This window comes from Miniopterus schreibersii, assembly GCF_964146895.1.
Source record: "Miniopterus schreibersii genome assembly, chromosome: 1".
NCBI classification, from domain to species: domain Eukaryota; kingdom Metazoa; phylum Chordata; class Mammalia; order Chiroptera; family Miniopteridae; genus Miniopterus; species Miniopterus schreibersii.
The window spans coordinates 51,091,529-51,111,120 of NC_138101.1; the positions used below are offsets into that span (position 1 = coordinate 51,091,529).

General features: G+C 39.2%; 1 protein-coding gene across 11 annotated transcripts in view; it reads left to right on the forward strand.

Annotated features, from left to right (window-relative positions):
* The window catches only part of PTPN13 (protein tyrosine phosphatase non-receptor type 13), a 173,585-nt gene extending 156,862 nt beyond the window's left edge, over window positions 1-16,723 (forward strand). For all 11 annotated transcript variants that reach the window (XM_081127218.1, XM_081127222.1, XM_081127224.1 and 8 more), the window contains 8 exons: window positions 2,534-2,589; window positions 5,110-5,213; window positions 6,695-6,843; window positions 8,448-8,538; window positions 10,260-10,597; window positions 12,117-12,332; window positions 13,582-13,644; window positions 16,026-16,723. In XM_081127218.1, coding sequence (XP_080983344.1) covers window positions 2,534-2,589; window positions 5,110-5,213; window positions 6,695-6,843; window positions 8,448-8,538; window positions 10,260-10,597; window positions 12,117-12,332; window positions 13,582-13,644; window positions 16,026-16,121 — 1,113 coding nt within the window. In that variant the 3' untranslated portion in view covers window positions 16,122-16,723. The remainder of the gene's footprint in view (window positions 1-2,533; window positions 2,590-5,109; window positions 5,214-6,694; window positions 6,844-8,447; window positions 8,539-10,259; window positions 10,598-12,116; window positions 12,333-13,581; window positions 13,645-16,025) is intronic.
* Window positions 16,724-19,592: the final 2,869 nt, after the last annotated feature.

Sequence of the window (19,592 nt, forward strand, 5' to 3'; positions counted from 1 at the left end):
CAAGACAAAATTAAAGTTCAAAACTTAAATTACTTGTATGCTATGACTATTTCTCTACAGACCCCACCATTTTCTATTTTGCAACCCTACTCACCATCACCACTCCAAACCCCAGCATTTCAGAGGTTTTTATTTGTCTGGTCCCTGCAGGCACTTGAGTTTGAAATCCATCCTAATCTGCTTGGGCCATATAACAAAATGCCATAAACTGGGTGGCTTTAAAGAACAGAAATTTAATTTCTCATAGTTTTGCAAGCTAGAAATACAAGATCAAGGTGCCAGCAGGTTGGTTTCTTGTGAGACCTCTCTCCTTGGCTTGTAGACGGCCACCTTCTCACTGTGACCCCATACATGGCCATTCCTCTGTGTGTGTGCATTCCTGGTGTCTCTTTCTCTTCTTGTAAGAAACCAGTCCCTTTAGATTAGAGCACCATCCCTATGACCTCATTTAGCCTTAATTAACTTCATAAATATGGCACTGTCTCCAAACATAGTCACAGTGGGGGTTAGGTCTTTGGCCTATGGATTTTGAGGGGACACAATTCAGTCCATAACACAGTCTTTGCTTTAACCAGTTACAAAATATAATTAAAGAAAATTTCCTTCACAATAGTTGCAAAACAAATAGAAGCTGTAGGCATAAATTCAACCAAAAGTGTACATGATCTGTATTAGGAAAACTTTAAAACTCCACAAAGAAGCATCAAAGAAGTATTAAAGAAAACCAGTCCTTGTTCTTTGATAGAAAAACCCAAAAGTTAAGTTCTTCCTAGCCCTGGCTGGTGTGGCTCAGTTTGTTGAGCACTGTCCCATGCACCAAGAGGTCACTGGTTTGATTCCCAGTCAGGACACAAGAGATGCCACAATATCATTTGGCACTGGGCACTATAAAATATGTAGCTGGTTCTGGATCTCCTCTACTCAAGTTGCTGGATTTGGATTCTTTGAGCAGAGGATTACAACTAACCTCTTGTGGTAAAAATCTTAAATCTTTTCCTTGAGGCAATACTACAGCTGCCTCTTCCAAAGAACCTGTTCATAATGAGAAGAGAGACTGAAGGTCAGTCCCTTAACCCAACCCTACCCCTACTACATACAGGTGAACTTTGCAAAAATAGTAGGAAATTGCTTAATACAAGTATCACTATAGGGTTTTACTTTTTCCAGTTGGGTTTTATCTTACCACTTTACTGTTAATAATAGCACTTGACTGTTATATAAGGCTTTATACTTTCAAAAGTATACGCAGTAGATTCTTAGACCTGGATTATGATGGAGAATCAGAAATTCAAAAGACTTTACTTGGGAAGGAGTTATCAATTTCTAAGAACAGATACGGTCTAAGAAGCTTCCTTTTAGTTGTCAGTGGATAAAAACAACCTTTTTCTCCTAGAAGTTCTGCATTTTCCTCAAATAAATTGAAATAGATATCAGAATAACATAGATACGTTTTAACTCTACAAAATCTGTAACTGAAAGGTCTCATTAGAGTTTTTGTATAGTTTCATTACCTAAGTGAGACAACTGCCTGTGTCTCAGGCATGAGCGTGTGTGGGCATGCGGTGGTGGACAGACAGGGTTCCTGCCTCACAGAGCTTACAGTCTAATGGAGAAGAAAAGAATGAGATAAACACACAGATAAACATGCTATTACAGCATGATACGGTCCATGGAGGGTTTTTAAGTGCTAAAAAAGAGAGAACAAGGAGACCTACTGTAGATGGGGTGCTTAGGGAACAGTCTCAGAAGGAAAAGACACTTACATTGAATGAAGAAAAAGTACCTTCCATAGCAGGAACTTCATGGTGAAAAGAGATGAGCAATTGTGAAGACCTAAGAGAAGCCTCATAAGTGAGGGGGAGAGTACAACCAGATGAAGGTAGAGGTAGACAGGGCCTGATAATCCAGGGCCTTGAAACGAAAGGACTTTCCCACTTGTTAAGATCATCTGTCCTGATAAAGATTGGAATGTAAGATTTATTATCCATGTAGGAATGCAACTGAACATCTTCTGATTGTATCAAACTGTTCCCGCAGTATTTGGGTCTCAGAGACACCATATTCGATTATAGTGGGTACTGATTGATCTGTGTTCCCTATGGAAAGACCCCTCACTTCAATAATAAAAAGGCAGGACAGTTTAACACATTAGAAATTACCAAGATTTTTTTGGATAGCCCATTTTTCAGATTTTAAAATTTAAGTTGTGTAAAAACATATGCCACATATGCACATCTCAATCATCATTACTTTAGATTTTCATCTTGCTTTCTCCTTACGTCTATATCATTAATATCCCATATATAAAAAATGAAAAGCCAAGATGAGTGTGAAGGTCAGTAAGTGGTACCAGCAAAATTTCTCGGGCCACTGAAAATGCCTCAGCCACAGTTTGGCATGTATTAATTGAATGTCATAAGTGACTTTGTAATAGGAATATGAACTATAACAGTACATATAGGAAAATTTTGAACATTATGAGATTTTTTTTTTTACAATGGGCTAATTTGATTTTGATTTCTCTTTATTGTAGTCTACCAAAATGAATGGCTGTGAAGAATATTGTGAAGAAAAAGAAAAAAGTGAAAAGTAAGAGAATAAATTTTTAAGTATTTATAACAATTCCATTCTTTTTTTGAGAAGTGCTCTAAAGATTTCCTTCTAGATGTTTTAAAATTGATTTGTTCTTTTCCAATAAAATGAGAATTGTGTAAATTATGGAACTATGGCTGAATATTAAGAATGTTTTTAAAATATTATTACAAGCCCAGGTCGAGTGGCTCAGTTGGTTGGAGCTCCATCCCATCCACCAGAAGGCTTCAGGTTTGATTCCCAGTCACACACAGCACAAACCTAGGCTGCGGGTTCCATCCCCAGCTGGGGCATGTGCGGGAGGCAACCAGTTGATGTTTCTCTTTCCTTCCCTTCCTCTCTCTCTAAAAAACAAAAGCAAAATAAAACATATCCTCAGGTGATGATAAATAAATAAATGAATAATAGTGTTACAAGGAGATTCTAGTGACATATGACAATGTGTTTGTTATAACATTGCTCCAAAAAAGCAGTATTCTCTTAAGCATGTGAAGAAAAGTGGAAAAAAGGTCTTTAAAAATGTGCCAACAATGATGACATTGATTTTCTTCTCCTGGTGGGATTATAGGTAACTTATCTTTCTGTTTCTCATATTTTTCTATACTTTATACATTATTTTCTTTAATAAGAAAATAAAACCATAGAAGGAACATTTAAAAACTCCACTAATTTTTTTCTTTTTGAAAACAACTTCTAATATAAAATAAGATTTTTTTGTAACACTAAATGATGGATCAATAAAAGCTGTGTATGCCGTTGGCCAACAGAGAGGTTATACGTGAATTTTGCTTCATGTTAGATGATAACCAAACAGCCAACGGGAGCTATTTGCATTTTCCTAGAAAAGCAAATTGATAGGGAATATTTCACTATATAAAGTTAGACAAGGGGTACATATTAATGTAGAAATGCATATAGTTTTATACTTAATTGATGAGCAAATATCTGGGACAGCTGCCAATCATTGGAAAGAGACCAGCTCTACCCTGCAGGGCAGGACAGGGGGAGGAAATTGTAAAGTAAATTAATGTATTTTAGGTAGCAGTTGGAAACAGTGTTATAACTTTTATTTGCATGTTACTAATTCTTGGATACACTTTTTTCCCAAGACAACTGTATTATTTTATTTTATTATTTTATTTTATTTTATTTATTTTATTATTTTATTTTATTTTATTATTTTATTTTTAATCCTTGCCCAAGGATATTTTTTCCATTGCTTTTTCAAAGAGAGTGGGAGAGAGAGAAAGAGAAATATCGATGTGAGAGAGACACATCAACCAGTTGCCTCCCACACATACTCCGACCGGGGCCAGGGATCGAGCCTGCAACCATGGTACATGACGTTGGCCCTAATCGAACCCGGGACCCATTAGTCCATGGGCCAGCACTCTAACCACTGAGCTAAACCAGCTAGGGCTACTTATTTTTTTAATATCTCTAAAATCAGGACAAGTCCTACTGTTATAATAATCAATATTATTTCTTTCTTAATGCCTACAAAATAATAGTGTATTTTATAATGATGGGTGTCACAAATTCAAAGAAACCTGGTACATACCCCTCAACCTAGCAATTTTATTTCTAAGAATTGGTCCCACTACCAATTTGTGTGCAAAGACATTTCTATAAGAATATTCATTGCAACATTGTTTATAGTGGTAAAAACCCATAATAGACACAAAATAAATTAGGGTATACTCCACAATGAAGTACTAAGGAGCTGTTCAAAAGAATGGGAAAGAAGAGAACAGAATGCCTGTTGGAAAAATCTCCAAAATACATCCTTGAAGACAAAGTACACTGACTAGGAGACAAAAACAGCCTCCTGCATGCAGAACTTACACATTCAATGTTAATGTGACCCACATTTATTGAAGCAGAGGGAAACATCCACCCGAAACAGCACACCTGCCCAGTCACTGACGTTGTGGGAGCTCTGGGCAAATGTACTTTGCTCTGTTCAGGCTTTTACAATGTCCTTTCCATCGTACCTCAGCACTGAGCATTATTCTTCTGCCTGGTTTGCTTTTCTAGCCATTTGCCTTACCAGGGAGGTGGTGTCTGCTCTGCACCCCTAGAACAATGAGAACTGTACTGAGTTTTAGCACGTTGAGCGAGTGCCAGGCGTGAGAGACAGGCGTGTCCTTCCGGCAAAAGAATCATGTCCATCAGTAGGGACTCCTGTAAGTAATGGAAGGTGCATCCGTACAGTCCAGTAGTGGGCAGCTGTTGGAAAACGAGAGAGCTGTACTGACACAGATGTGCTCAGTCATCCAGGCGAAACAAAGCACCACCTCCTCTATCCCCAAGAGGATGCCTTTAGTCTGAGGTTCAAAGACTTGGGATTTGTTTGAGGGGAAATTTTAAGAATTATTGATTTGTGTTTTTTAATCAGATAGTCTATTTTTAACTACCATAATTATGGAGGAAATAAGTGGTTCTAGGACATAATACTTACATTTATTTTGGGACAGAATTGAAGAAAATATTGCAAATGTGTGTTTATTTTCATAGATTAATTCAAAAGTCACAAGAAAGGAGAACTGATGATGATGAAATAACATGGGGGAGTGATGAACTGCCAATAGAGACAACAAACCACGAAGATTCCAATAAAGGCAAGAATTTTAGCAATTTTTTCATCAAAAACAATGGATAGAAAAAATAAGTGATTGAAAATTGTAACTTTCAGAATATATGGATATGTTATTTCACCATATGTGTACATTATTTGATACATAAAGTTAAATCACAGAGGCAAACATCAACATTCATTTATATAGCCAGAAGTTTGCGCAGTTATAGGCTAAAATTCTCAGTGGCTTAGAGTAAAACAAAAAAATAAATGTATAACTACTTTAAATGGAAACACAAAGTCAGTTTTGCCACTCTGTAATGAGAAGTCAAGGAGCACCTTTTATTTACAGTGAAATAGGTAGAATAGCTCCAAGATAGGACTTTATTACCTTGAATCTCAGCCTCATTTTTTAAGAGCTAGAGTCAGTTGGTCTTTCCTTCCATTACTGCCCCTCTCGTTTTGTAACAGAGCCAGTGAGGAATGAAGTTTTTATCCAGTTTCATTCCTCTTTTTTCACAAAAGGAAATGTTATACTAATGCAGTGAAAGAACATGTTTTCATAACTTGAAGTCTTCGATTAAAGAAAGTAAAGAAGTGGAATAAATGCTTTTTGGATTCAGGTAGACTGTTGTCAGTGACAGTGCTCAGCAACTCCTGTAGCCCCTGCTCTTTAGCCTTAAGCTCCTGTTGCATTCACACTGGGCCCTGTAAAAGTTTATGGTTATCTCATATGAGTGAATTTTGTACTCAGAACTAGCTTTCACCCCAGCCGGATGTTAAGCTTCTTTAGGTATCTTGGTATCTTGTACAGTTTGTGTCCCCAGTGGAGCCTGGCATTACTATTGCCTGTGTAGTAGCTGCATCATCAGAATACCTTAATCAACTGATTGGCGTAATTAAAGCTACATTTGTGTAGGCCGTAGCAAGGTATCTCACCAACTTTTTTTCAGGATAATAATTACCTTCTGTTATAAGCAGTTTCCATCGAGCAGGTACTAAATTAGACACATATCTGTTCTAAGGCACTGGTATCACTTGTTTCATAAACCCCTGAAGACCCCAAGGGCTTCATATGCATGGAGAAAACTATCAAATACCAGAGATAGTGACACTGAGTACACAGAGTGTGTGGTGGATAAGAGGGAGATGGTGCATTGCCCATCGTAAGGAATTTCTGAAGCATCTCCCTTCTTTTTTCCCCATGTGCTTGGAAACTCATTTAAATGAAAAGTAATAGTAGGACTAGATACATTTTCCTCAAGAAAACAGTGCCATTTGAGTCAAGCACCTTAAGAATTTCTGAAGTCAGTGTGGTGTTTCCTTGAAAGTTGAGTACAAGGGCCTTTCCTGTGTTGATTGTACTTATGTGCCTACCTATTCATTCTAGTGCCTTATTTATCCTAAAGACTCTCTCACTCTTGTAAAAATAGATGAGATGAGAATAGACTAAATTTAGTTTCCTTATTGGCTAAGTTTTGTGTTGATTAAATTTTTTTTAATCAACTGCTGACTTCTTGTTAGATTATGCCTTTCTGACAAATGAGGAGCTCACTGCACTTCCCATCGTCAATGTGCTTCCCTCTGGTAAATACACTGGTACCAAGTTGAAATCAGTCATTCGAATGTTGCGGGGTTTGCTAGATCAAGGAATTCCTTCCAAGGAGCTGGAGGTAAGTAGCTTCTGCAGATGGTTTTTATTTCTCAAACAAAATTTTATTCAAGGTTAGAAGAAATTTTGAAGATTTTGAAAATGTCTATTACTTTACAACTTAACTTCCAACTATAAAAGCACCACCATCTCATCATATCCAGCAGTAAATTATTTTTTTAATTAGGATCCTAAAACATAGTGTTGATTTAAAGGGATCTCTTTAGCCACTTTGGAGCTTGATAAATGTCCCTGAAGATTATTCTCCCTGCCTCATCTGTAGGAATAAAGCATTTGGGGGGGAGGGAGGGTTAAGTCAACTATCTGTTCCAACTATCCACTAGACTTCATAATTAATACTTTAGATGTGGTTCATCTTTAGCAATAGTTTGTAATTTAACACAGCTCTAAGAATATACTGTTCCTCTTCATTTTGCAGAAATGGTTTCTTTTTTAAGGTCTTAAGTAAGTTTAAATGTTACAGACCTTGCCCTTGCTGGTGTGGCTCAGTTGGTTGGAGCATCACCCAGAACACTGAAAGGCAGCAGGTTCCATCTCCAGTCAAGGCACATGTGGGAGGCAACCGATCAGTGTTTCGCTCTCTCCCTTCCTTCCTCTCTCTAAGATAAAATTTTTTTTAATATGTCTTTTTTGATTTCAGGAAGAGGAAGGGAGAGAGAGAGAAACCAGTGATGAGAGAGTTATTGATCAGCTACCTCCTGCATTCCTCCTACTGGGGATCAAGCCCACAACCTTGGCATGTGCCCTGACTGGGAATCGTGCCTCGATCACCTGGATCATAGGTCGATGCTCAACTACTGAGCCAATCCAGCTGGGCTAAGATAAATTTTTTTTTTTTTAATAAAGAATAAATAAAAAAATGTTAGAGACCTTCCATCACAACCCTTTATAACATAAATCTTTTCTTTTTCTCTGTTGCCTGTTAATTTCTTCAAAGCATATATCACAATATTTGCTTGTTTACTTCTTTACTGCCTCTTTCTCCCAATAGGGTGTAAGCTCCAGGAGAGCCAGAATCATATTTTTTTTCTCACAACTGTATTCCCAACACATTTTACAGTGCCTTGCATATGTAGTCGGCATTTTCAGTATATATTTGTTGAGTGAGTGGTAGATGGGTGGATGGATGATGGATGGATGGAATGAAAAGTGAGTTGACTTTAGAACATGATACTGTCTAACTACAACTCTACCACATGGAATAGTCTATGACCCCATAGACAATATTGTCAAGAAATTCTGCTCCACCTTATTACTTTAAGCCAAAGTTGGTTTTATAAGTTGTATTTTTTTCTATATTATAATTATAGACATCTTTAAACTGAATTTAAAATTAAGGTACAGAGTGCTACCTCACAAAGTTAGTTAACTACAACATGAAAAAGATATTTGAAACAATATATTTTAACAACTGGTGTATAAATTAGTATTGGGAATTTAGGCTGATTTATCTTGACAAGACATAGCTATTTCTTAACACTCAAAGTCTTTCCTGATCAATAGCCAGTTTTACACCCTGAACATTTAAAGCATTTGCAGTTATTGGTATTACTGAATTACTGCTTATCTCAGCAAATTTAACTTTATTTCCATTTTTGCTTACAGAATCTTCAAGAATTAAAACCTTTGGATCAGTGTCTAATTGGACAAACGAAGGAAAACAGAAGGAAGAACCGATATAAAAATATACTTCCCTGTAAGTTCCAATTTGGCTTGAAGTTATCCTACCTATCTCTCACATAAATGCACATTCAAAGATTTACATTAGTAACAAATAAATTTAGGTATACAGTGTGAATTCCTTTTAAAATAATCTATTCTGAAAATCAGTTAGAAGAATATTAAATATTTCTTCAGACATTCATGAATTATTGCTGACAGTGTATTAGAAATTAATCAGTGATGCCAAATCAGTATTTTTAAAGTCTTTTTAACAATACGAATTTTCTTCTGGCTGAGCACTTTTTTAGTTCATATGTCACAACCAACAGCTACTTATTCCACTCATTATAAGTTTAGAGAAATGTCTTTGGTACATAACAGCTATGTACATGCATGTGGCTACAGTGGTACCACCAGGTTGCATTATACTCTGAGTTATTTCAGGTACCAGAAAGAAAAGAAAAACTCTTTTTACCCATGTTTTACCTATATTACCAAACATTTGATTTTTTAAAAATTATATATGAATATATGTACATAGCCAAAATATTCATGTCTAGCAACTTATAAAAATTATCAGCTAAATTTGTATATATATTAGCACAATGGACTATACCATATGACATACTGATCCTGTCTTTGCCACGAAGTCATGAATCCAAAGAAAAATAACAACCAGTAGTGACATCATGCAATAAACAATAATACAGTTGCATTTTTTCAATCAAGATGGAAAACAAAATTCATTTTGGAAAACTTCTTGTAAGAAGTGAATCTTAGCGTTTTTAAATGGATTGAATTATGGTTTGGCATAAAGTAGATGGGAATTATTTCAGGTAAAAAAAAAAAAAAAGAAAATGGCCAGGCTATTATCTCAGGGTCCAAGTGGGATAAGCCATGAATCCAAAACCATTGAGCAGGTTTGTTTCTGTGGACTAAGAGATACAGTCAAGTAGCAGAAGAGCAATCAATGGAGGATTTTGAAACCTATTATTAAAAGTCATAATTTGGTAATCACAGAAATTACCAGTTAAGTGTATAAATATTTGAAATAGAAAGGACTTCTGATGTGTAAGTGCATACAAAGTAATTCTCTTGGATAGGACGGCTTATGTATATTTTTCACTGGAGCAACCTGTTTTGAAAATTTATATTTTGACTATATAAAATTTACAATTAGACAAAGACAAGAGTCCGTATGCGTAGAGAATAAAGTGAGCTCCCTTTTTATTTATTGTGTTTATTATTTTGGCTGCTTATTAAAAAGAGTATAACTTAATTAGATGAGCAAGAGTTAATTATTCCAATTATGTTTGTAATAAGTACTTTAATAGTTTCACTGTGATACTAATTTTTGTTTTATGAAATAATTTTTCTGCATTGCCATTCATTATTAAATTCATTATTTTTGTCATCATTAGAAATAAGGATGGCAAAGAAGTAACAAAGTTGTATTTGATTTTCTAGTTATTAAGAACTTCTAAGGGCATTTATTAACTTATTAATTTTAATATCTTCAGCCAGATCTGTGTAAATAGTATCAGTCAGAAATGGACTTGCCATCTTAGATCACTTGTCACACGAATGGGATGAGTAAATAGAAAATGATTTACACTATAATCTGAAAAGATGCCTTTGTTAAAATGTTTGTGATTTCATCTGTGGTTATGAGGAATTTCTCATCACCCTGTTTATAAAGCTTTGTTTGAAAATGCATGAGGTAGACAGCTCTGTTTTGTGGTGGGAAATTCACAGATGATGCTACAAGGGTGCCTCTCGGAGATGAAGGCGGATATATCAACGCCAGCTTCATTAGGATACCAGTAGGGAAAGAAGAGTTCGTTTACATCGCCTGCCAGGGGCCTCTCCCTACAACTGTTGGCGACTTCTGGCAGATGATTTGGGAACAGAATTCCACAGTGATAGCCATGATGACCCAAGAAGTAGAGGGGGGAAAAGTCAAATGCCAGCGCTACTGGCCTAACATCCTCGGGAGAACGACCATGGTCAACAACAGGCTTCGGCTGGCGCTGGTGAAAATGCAGCCGCTGAAGGGCTTTGTAGTGAGAGCACTGACCCTGGAAGATATTCAGGTAAGGGGATTAAATCTTCCCTTTCTAAGGCTTATCTCCTAGCTGGAAAGCAGCCTGGACTGTTTCCATGATTGTGTCAATGTGTTTCTCAGAAAAAGCCAGTGATTTCTTGGTTCCCATTTCAGTGGGGCTAATGCCACCTATTATTTTTTATCTGATATAAGTTTAAATGTGACCCTCTTCTTAAATTCTGCCAGTGTTCTCCAGTACGTACTGTGTTAAAATGAAAATGAGAGTGCAGGGCTTTTAATATGATCATCCATCCTTTGCTTAGTGATAGCACAGAGTGGCTCAGAGGCTGTGTGCTGGAAACTCATTTTTTTAAAAATCAAACCTCTAAGTAGACTCAATAAAACTGTTTTATAAAAACCTTTGAGTAGAAGATATTCCTCCATAAAGACGACACCTTTGGTAATACGTGGACAATTGCAGCATAAACATTTGTCATTCAAGGAGTTCCTGCTGTGGCCACCTAAGCACTGAATAAGCTTAGCCTGAATTAGACAGTTGGGTGTATCTTAAGGCTGCCGTTTCCTCAGCCCCACACTTTATTCCCCCTCCCCCAGTGACACTAGCTAGGTGTGAGGGATGGGTTTCCTGTCGGAGTTGTAGCTCTCTTGAAGAAAAAGAGTAATGCTACTTTCACAGAAACAAAGCACACTCACTCACTTCTACTGGAGGCGTAGAAACATAGCCTGAGAATTTCCTTCCTGGTTTTTTATTGGAAAAAAATGTGAAGGTGTTGAATGACCCACATGGATCTCGGGGGGCGGGGGGGCATTTCAGTCAGGAAGAGTGAGGCAAAGGCCCTGAGGCTGAATTGTGCCCGTTGTTATTATTTTTGTTTTTGTTTTTATTTTTTAAATAAGTTTTTGTTTTTTTAAAATATGTATTTATTTCAGAGAGAGGAAAGGAGAAGGGGAGAGAGAGAGAAACATCAAAGATGAGTGAGTGAGTCATTGATCGGCTGCCTCCTGCACGGACCCTGCTGGGAATCGAGCCCACAACCCGGGCATGTGCCTGGACCGGGAATCGAACCTTGATCTCCTGGATCCTAGGTCAATGCTCAACTGCTGAGCCACACTGGCCAGGCTGCCCATTGTTTTTAAAGAGCCACAGAGAGATCCCCGTGGCTAGAGCAGGATGGCCAAGAGGAGGAGGTTAGGTCTGAGAGGTAGCTGAGCCAAATGATGTAGGGTGTTTAAGCCATTGCAGTGAACTCTGGCTTTTCTCTGGAGTGAATATGAAATAGGGTCATTAAAAAAAGGTCGTTATCAAAGCACTTTTCTTTTAGGATTTCCAAAAAGTAGTTTTTACTGCTATTTAAAATGTGGACCTAGCAGCCTCCTTACTAAAGGCCCTCCATGTGTGTGTTGTTTGATGGAGTCTTTTTGTCTCTTTTACTTTTCATTTGATTTGATCTGATGGAAAAGCTAAAATTTGAAAGGACAAAATATTAAGAATTACATGTGAGCAATATAGTATTCCTTTATATTCTTATTCTGTTGTATAATTTCAGACACGAGAGGTGCGACACATTTCACATCTGAATTTCACCGCCTGGCCGGACCATGATACCCCTTCGCAGCCAGACGACTTGCTCACCTTCATCTCTTACATGAGACACGTTCACAGGTCAGGGCCAATCATCGCCCACTGCAGCGCTGGCATCGGGCGTTCGGGGACCCTGATATGCATAGATGTGGTTCTAGGACTAATCGGTCAAGATCTTGAGGTGAGTGCAAGGGTAGGCTGAGTGAGCATTCGACCAAAAGTAACAGTGGAATCTAATTTTTAATAACATGTTGAGATCTTGGGAATTTTTTCATCAGTTTGTATGAATGCCTTAATTTTGTTACTACAGATTATAGAATTGTATTTTTGTAAGCATTCAAAACTGCATAGACTGTAATGAAAAAGAAATAATACCTCAAATTTATATTTTTCTTAGTGGGTTTCTTTAGCCATGTGCTCAGAAGTCCCTTATGCAGCATTGCATTTTACTCTTCATAGTCTTTAGACTTGTATAAGAGCAAGTAAATATTGTTATTATACTTTCAGGGATAGAAACACTGAAGCACAAAAGAAAGTCCATTTTGAAATGAACAGGCTTATATTCTTTTTTGTTATTGTTGCCTGTAGGTGGGCAGTGTGTATTTTGTTAAACAAATTGATGCTAGTCTATCTCTAAACAATTACTCCCAATTTAAAAATCATTAATAAACGAAGCTAATGAGTGTAATGTTACTTAAAACCTAAATTAGTATAAACATTACTTAAAATGTTAGAATATTGAACTATATGTAATATGTAATTAAAATATTTGTCTTTTAAAGAATTTTAGTGACAACAGTTCTATCTGCACTTCACACTCTTACATCTACCATAATAATTTAGGTGGGACAAAAACAAAATAGCCTGCTTCTCCCTTGTTTCCTACTGTTACATATCAGTGAAAATAAAAAGATCAGGCATTTTATTCTGAAAAGCAAAGCATAGGAAAATTCATTTTCCTCGTGTGTTGTTTTTTTTTAATTAGAAATTAGTCAAATTTCAGAGGGGACAAGATTTTTTAAATTTATTTTTATTGTTGGCAGTATTACAGATGTCCCCCATTTTCCTCCCTTTGCCCACCTCCTCCTGGCCCCCGCCCCACCCCAGGCCTTCACTGCACTGTGTGTGTCCATGGGCTGTGCAGACATGCATATAAGCTCTTTGGTTAATCTCTTCCTGCCAGAAGGAAAAGAATTTCTGTTAGGGATCTTCAAGTAGAATAACCTTCCTTAATTCTTGAAAGATCATAAATAGAATTATCAAATGATGGCAAAGTCATCATTTTGTCCAGACTAGTTTCGTCTGCTAGAAGGGGAAGGAGAATGGGGTACAGAAGTCTGTATACGCCACGGCTCTGTGAATCTTTGGGGTTAAACTGGACTGTACTTTTTACCTAACATGTAGACTCTGCTTTGCTTTGTTTTTGGTAGTTTGACATCTCTGATTTAGTACGCTGCATGAGACTACAGAGGCATGGGATGGTTCAGACAGAGGTGAGTCTCGGTGTCTTCTAATGAGGATTTTCTTGAAGATTTGGATATTTTAAAAGTTCCAGTTAAACCATTTCTCTTTTGAGGATTCCCACATTATTGCATAAATCCAAAGATTTATGGTAAAGAGGGACTTTTTTTTAAGCATAAGGACTAATTCAGAAAACAAAAAGTATTTCTAAAAGTATTTCTTTTTTTTTTAAATGTTGCCTTTTAATTTTAAAAATGAAGAAACACAATATTTCCACTGAATAGATTACAGAGCGTGGGTTGGTATGTTGGCCCCAGACATGGGGGTTGGTGCAAAATAGCATGTAATTAGTGCCCTTCCTTCCCGATATCCAACCAAAAAGATAGAAGGGAATGTTCTCGCAACAGAAATGCCCCAGGAGGGAGTGGATTCAGCAGCATCAGCAGGAAGGCAGCAAGGTGGGCCGGGTGCTGGACTTGGACGAGGCGTCCTTGGGCAGAGAGAATGGGTGGGTCTGTCTGTCCTCTGTTTTGATCACTTTCATTTCACTCACCTGAAATCAGACCAGTTTCTCACCACTGCCCTGCAGCCTCGTGTCCCTCACAGGGACAGCATTACTTAGTGTCCGTCTGCTTTGAGCAGGTCCACTCTCCTCTTTGTTCTGGGGGGAGGGATGCGGAAGCCGTTTTCATATAAATTCACATTTCCTTACCTCTTGGAGTATATAGAAGTTTACTATCTTTAAAATTAGAAGTTTCCTACTTTCCTCTCTATATACCTTTTTAATTCGAATTAAGTCTAAATATTCAGCTACTTCACAGTCATTTTTTTTAGGTAAAGCAAGCATATTGCTCTGTAGCAGCAGCTTAGACCCAGAGAGGGCACTGGTTGGGCAGGTGCTCCGCCAGGCGCTCAGCGCACCAGGGACTAGGCAGGGCCCTGCTGGAGCAGCACAGCCTTCCAGTGGGGTGGTGGGGAAGGCACACAATGGACCCATTAAGTAATCAGACAGGGTATTTGAAGTGATACGTGCTTTGGAGAGAACACAGGGCAGGGTGAAGAGGGTGCATCGCAGCATGTTGAGGTGCTATTTTAAGCAGATGGCACCGCTGAGAATAACACTTGAGCAGAGATCTGGAGGTGAAGGAGGGGGTCGTGTAGATTCTTGGGAGTAAAAGCCTTTCAGGCAGAAAGAACCACCTGCGCGCAAGCCCAAGGTAAGGGTGGGTCTTACGTGCTTAAGAAAGGTCATGGCGAGCGCAGCTGAGGTAGAGGGAGGAGGGGGAGGTGATGGGACCAGGGCTTAGGCTTTGCTCTGAGTGAAATGGCGACATGACAGGGTTGTCAGTGTGGAGTGACATGATCTGACTCACATTTTAAAGGACCAGTCTGGCTGCGTGACTCTGGTTGAGCATTGACTCGCGAACCTGAAGGTCACACGGTTCGATTCCTAGTCAGGGCACGTGCCCAGGTTGCGGGCTCGATCCCCGGTGGGGGGCGTGCAGGAAGCAGCCAAACAATGTTTCTCTCTCCCTCTCCCTCTCTAAAAATCAGTAAAAAATCTTAAAAAGAAGGGAGGCAGGGAGGGAGGGAGAAGGAAGGTGGGTTTGCTAATGAATTGTTTGGGGTGTGAGAGAAGGTTAAAGGTGAACATGTAGAAAATAGGGGAAAGGTAAATGACAGGTGAGCAAAAAGTAAATAAAGGGTTACTTATATTCCTCCACTTCAGAGCTGTTACCGTTTTTGGCAACATTCTTAGATTCCTCAGTCACAGGGGTGCATGCTCACACACATGCAACTATTTTCAATGCGATAGTTACTGTTTTATTACTTTCCATTTAGTATATTGTGAATTTTTCAACTTATTTTCAGACTCATTCATTCCTTGTCAAATAAGAAAACTCAGACCAAGGCACCATCAACTTAATAGAGAATAATTTCACCAAAAAAGTTAACTTTCAAAAAACTTTTATTTCCATATTCTTGTTCCAGATATTTAAAGAAAAGTATTTTGTGTAGCTTCTTTGATGTTAATTTCTTGATATTTCAAAACACCAAGATGAGTTCAATAAATCTAGAATAAATTTTTTACAAAGTTTATTTTTGCATTATAAAAACAAATCACAAAAATATAGAAGTAGCTCACCAATCAGAGACAGCTTCACTTAGCACTCTGGGTATTTCTGTCCCTTCCCCCCACCCCACCCCAAGGCTTTTTCCTTTCTCATTTTATCAGTCTGGTTTCTGTTTTTTACCATTTTTATGACACTGCACAATTCTACATCTTGCTTCTCACATTAAATATTTCCCATATTTTCAAAATTACTCAAACATCAGATGGTGAAGCTATATTTATAAAACATTCACATTCTACATCTAAAGTCCTCTCTCTCCTCTCCCCTCCCTCCTATAGGATCAATATATTTTCTGCTACCAAGTCATCCTTTATGTGCTGACACGTCTTCAAGCTGAAGAAGAACAGAAAGAGCAGCCGCAGCCTCTGAAATGACCTGGGAAGATCAGCCTCCTGGACCCTTTCTGGCCCTCGCCTTAGCTTCCAGCAGATTCTGATTCGTCACGAACGGAGACGGCGCAGCAGGTCCGCACAGTATCATGTTCATTCTCCTCTACCTTGGAGGGGCGTCATCCCTGACAGTGCGATGTCGAAATGCTGTATTTTTACAGCTACTTTAACACGATAATTATTTTTTAAAATGTTAACACTAAGTGAATAATGCAGCTCTTAGGGTCAGTTAAGGCAGCATTTGATTATAGTGGACATTCTTACAGGGACACACTGAGTCTATTTTTAATGTACCAATCTTGTTTATAGAAAAATTCTTTTCCAGTATTTTAATAAAGTAGTTATTTTATAGGGGATACTTAAAACCAGTATTTAAGCTTTAAATGGCAGTAGTGTTGGCATAGAAAAAAAGTAGCAAATGTTTACTGTATCAATTTCTAATGTTTACTATATAGAATTTACTGTAATATATTTATATACTTTTTCATGAAAATTGGAGTGCTCAGATTATTTGTAACTGCATCACCTCTTTGTTATGTATCATCTCACTTTGTAAATAAAAATACACCTTAAAACATGAACAAGCCAAAAGTGTGTGTGGACTAATTAAACATCTTCAGTGTGTAATTTAACAACACCCAGGTACCTAGGAAGGCAAGGACTTCTGGACCCCAAATTTCCATTTCCCGACTTGGGCCCAGTGGTGCCAGCCACAGGGACCCGAGCGTCGTCAGGAACCCGACAGGTCTTCAGCAAGCCTGCCGTGAGGGGCAGGTACCGACGGACAGTGGCTGAGAAAGTCAGCTCCCTTCCCGCTGCCCCGTGAGGGGCGCCAGCTGGCCTGAGAGGCGCCTGTGTCAGAATATCTTCAGGTTCCGGTTGTGGTAAAGCTCAGTCTCTCTCAGATACGAGGAGTAATAAAAGATGACACTGTCCCCCTACCCGGGAGATTCATATTTGGTTTTGCCTGAAGGGAAGGAGATCCGCCTCAGGAGCTGGCTTCCGATTCTCATCAGTGGGCGCGTTTTGCAGCACCCTGATCCTGGCGGCCGCCCCTTCACCGTGAGCGGCTGCCTGTCGAGCCCCAGGAAGCTGCTTGGCTCACCCTCACGGGCTGACCGACTCTGAGCCAGTTCACTTGCATTTCTGGTCATGCCCAAGTGCAGCGGTTTGCCGGGGCCTATTCCTTTGTATATGAGGCTACATGAGCGCAGGAGACATCAGTCAATGCCCGAAGCCCCGCGGTGATGGTTGACTCCTCACCAGGTAGTGGGTTTCAACCCTCACCCCAGAAGTGGCTTCAGATCTGGCAAAAGCAGCATCACCACCACTATGTCCCTCTCATTAAGAATAGTTTTTATAGCTTGGGCTGTAGCTGAAGATTTCGTTTTAAAGGTTTCTGTGGCTTTAAAAGATATTTGGAGCCCTGGCCACTGTGTCTCGGTTGGTTGGGCGTCGTCCTGTTTGCTGGTTCAATTTCCGATCAGGGCACATGCCTGGGTTTTGGGCTCGATCCCTAGTGTGGGATGTTCAGGAGGCAGCCGATCGATGTTTCTCCCCGCCTTCCCTCTTCCTTCCCTCTCTCTCAAAATCAATTAAAAAAATCTTTAAAAATATATATATATTTGGAAACCCCTGCTTTGAGTGAGCTGGAATCCTGAGGCCTTGTTTCCCTGTCATAAGCACAGGAAACCAGGCCAGCCAGGCACTAGGAGCCAGTGCAGCTGGAGGTGATTATCCACCATCTGAAGTCAGCAGAGATGGGAGAGGGGAGAGCTGAGGCAAGATCCCTCTTCTGGGAAGAGCGTAGCTAGGAAATGGAAAGTGGGAGGAAAATGCAGTTTTCGGTTTACAGCCCCTGGAAACTTCATTACAGTAAACACGTTACCGCCCTTCTCTGGGCCCTGGCTCCACTGTAACCAAATGGGATGAACCATTTGCTAGGGCCACACTAGTTCAAAAGCACGGCAGGCCACAGAGCCAGGGTGGCACATGGAGGCATTCAAATATCAAGGGAAAGAATAAATACAAGTGGGCTCTTACCCACATTAGATAACTGAGCACTCTAAAATATATGCCCAAACACATAATGGCTCAAACAATCATTTCCAGTCTAACAGTTCTGGGCAGAAGAAGAGCTCAGCCAACAGCTCTCCTCTGACAGAGGCTCTGTAGTCAGCATATAGCTTCCAAGGTCATCCCGGGGTCACCTCCATGCCCCCAGCCGGAACGGGGAGAGCATGGAGGGCCACCTGCGGGAGGATTGTGTGGACAGGGCAGGCCTGGAGGCAAAGCACATGACTGCCACTCATTCGTCAGCCGGAACTGTCAGTGTCCCCGGGTACCAGGAAGCTGGGAAGTGAGTTGGGCGACCAGGTGTTTCCCTGTCACAGGCCACTCTGTGCTGTAGAAGGGGAAACGCAAATTGTGATGGAATAATTTATGAAACTGAACAAAAGTGCTGTTTTCTAAAAGAATGGTATCTTATAGTCCTAAGCATTGCAGGATCAGAAACATTGTCTCCAAATAAAAACTTTGGTAGATGTCATTAGTAGAAATATTTATGAATTAAAAAGGAGAGAATTGGCTGCTGAGAGGAAAATCGGGTGTTCACATCTGTGGTTTCTGATACCCTGCTAGATCTCTTGGGTTTTTGTTTTTAATTCTCACCTAGGGATATGCTTTTTATTGATTTTAAAGAGAGAGGGAAAGAGAGACATGGACATGAGAAATGTGATCAGCTGCCTCCCACACTCGCCCTGACTGGGAATCGAACCCTAAACCTTTTGGTGCATGGGATGGCACTCCAACCAAGTGAGTCGCCCGAGCAGGACAGATCACTTGGTTTTAACATGACTAATTATCCAAATGCAAAGTGATCAACGTAAGCAATTAAAAAGGACAGCTCACCAAAGCTATCCTCTGGTCACAGTTACCTAGACAGTAAGAGATTGTGTTCCCGTTTTACACAATTCAGAAACATTCAAGGTACCTTGTGATGGTGGGGGAATATGTAACAAATTCTGCATTGACCTGCATGATATTTTTAATCTAATTTAAATGTTAACATATTAATTTGGGATTGCATTTGATTGCAAGTAACCAAAAACCAACCAAATGGTCTTACACAAATTAGAGATCTCTTTCCTTTAAAAAAGGAGGTTTAGAAGTAGGCGGTTTCTGGGATTGATTCTACAGTTCAAGAATATCAACAGATACATAATTATCCTGGCCTTTCCTCCATGGTCTAGAAATGGCTGCTGCAGCTCCAGCTATTATGTCCACATTCCAGAAAGGAAATAGGAAGAATGACAGGAGAAAGGGTTAGTTAGTGCCTAGTTAGGGCAAGAAAACAAAATTTTCCAGAAATCACAAGTAGACTTCCACTTCTTATTAGCAAGAACTATGTCACATGGCCCTCTCTAGCTTCAAAAAAGTTATTTGTATTCAGGCATA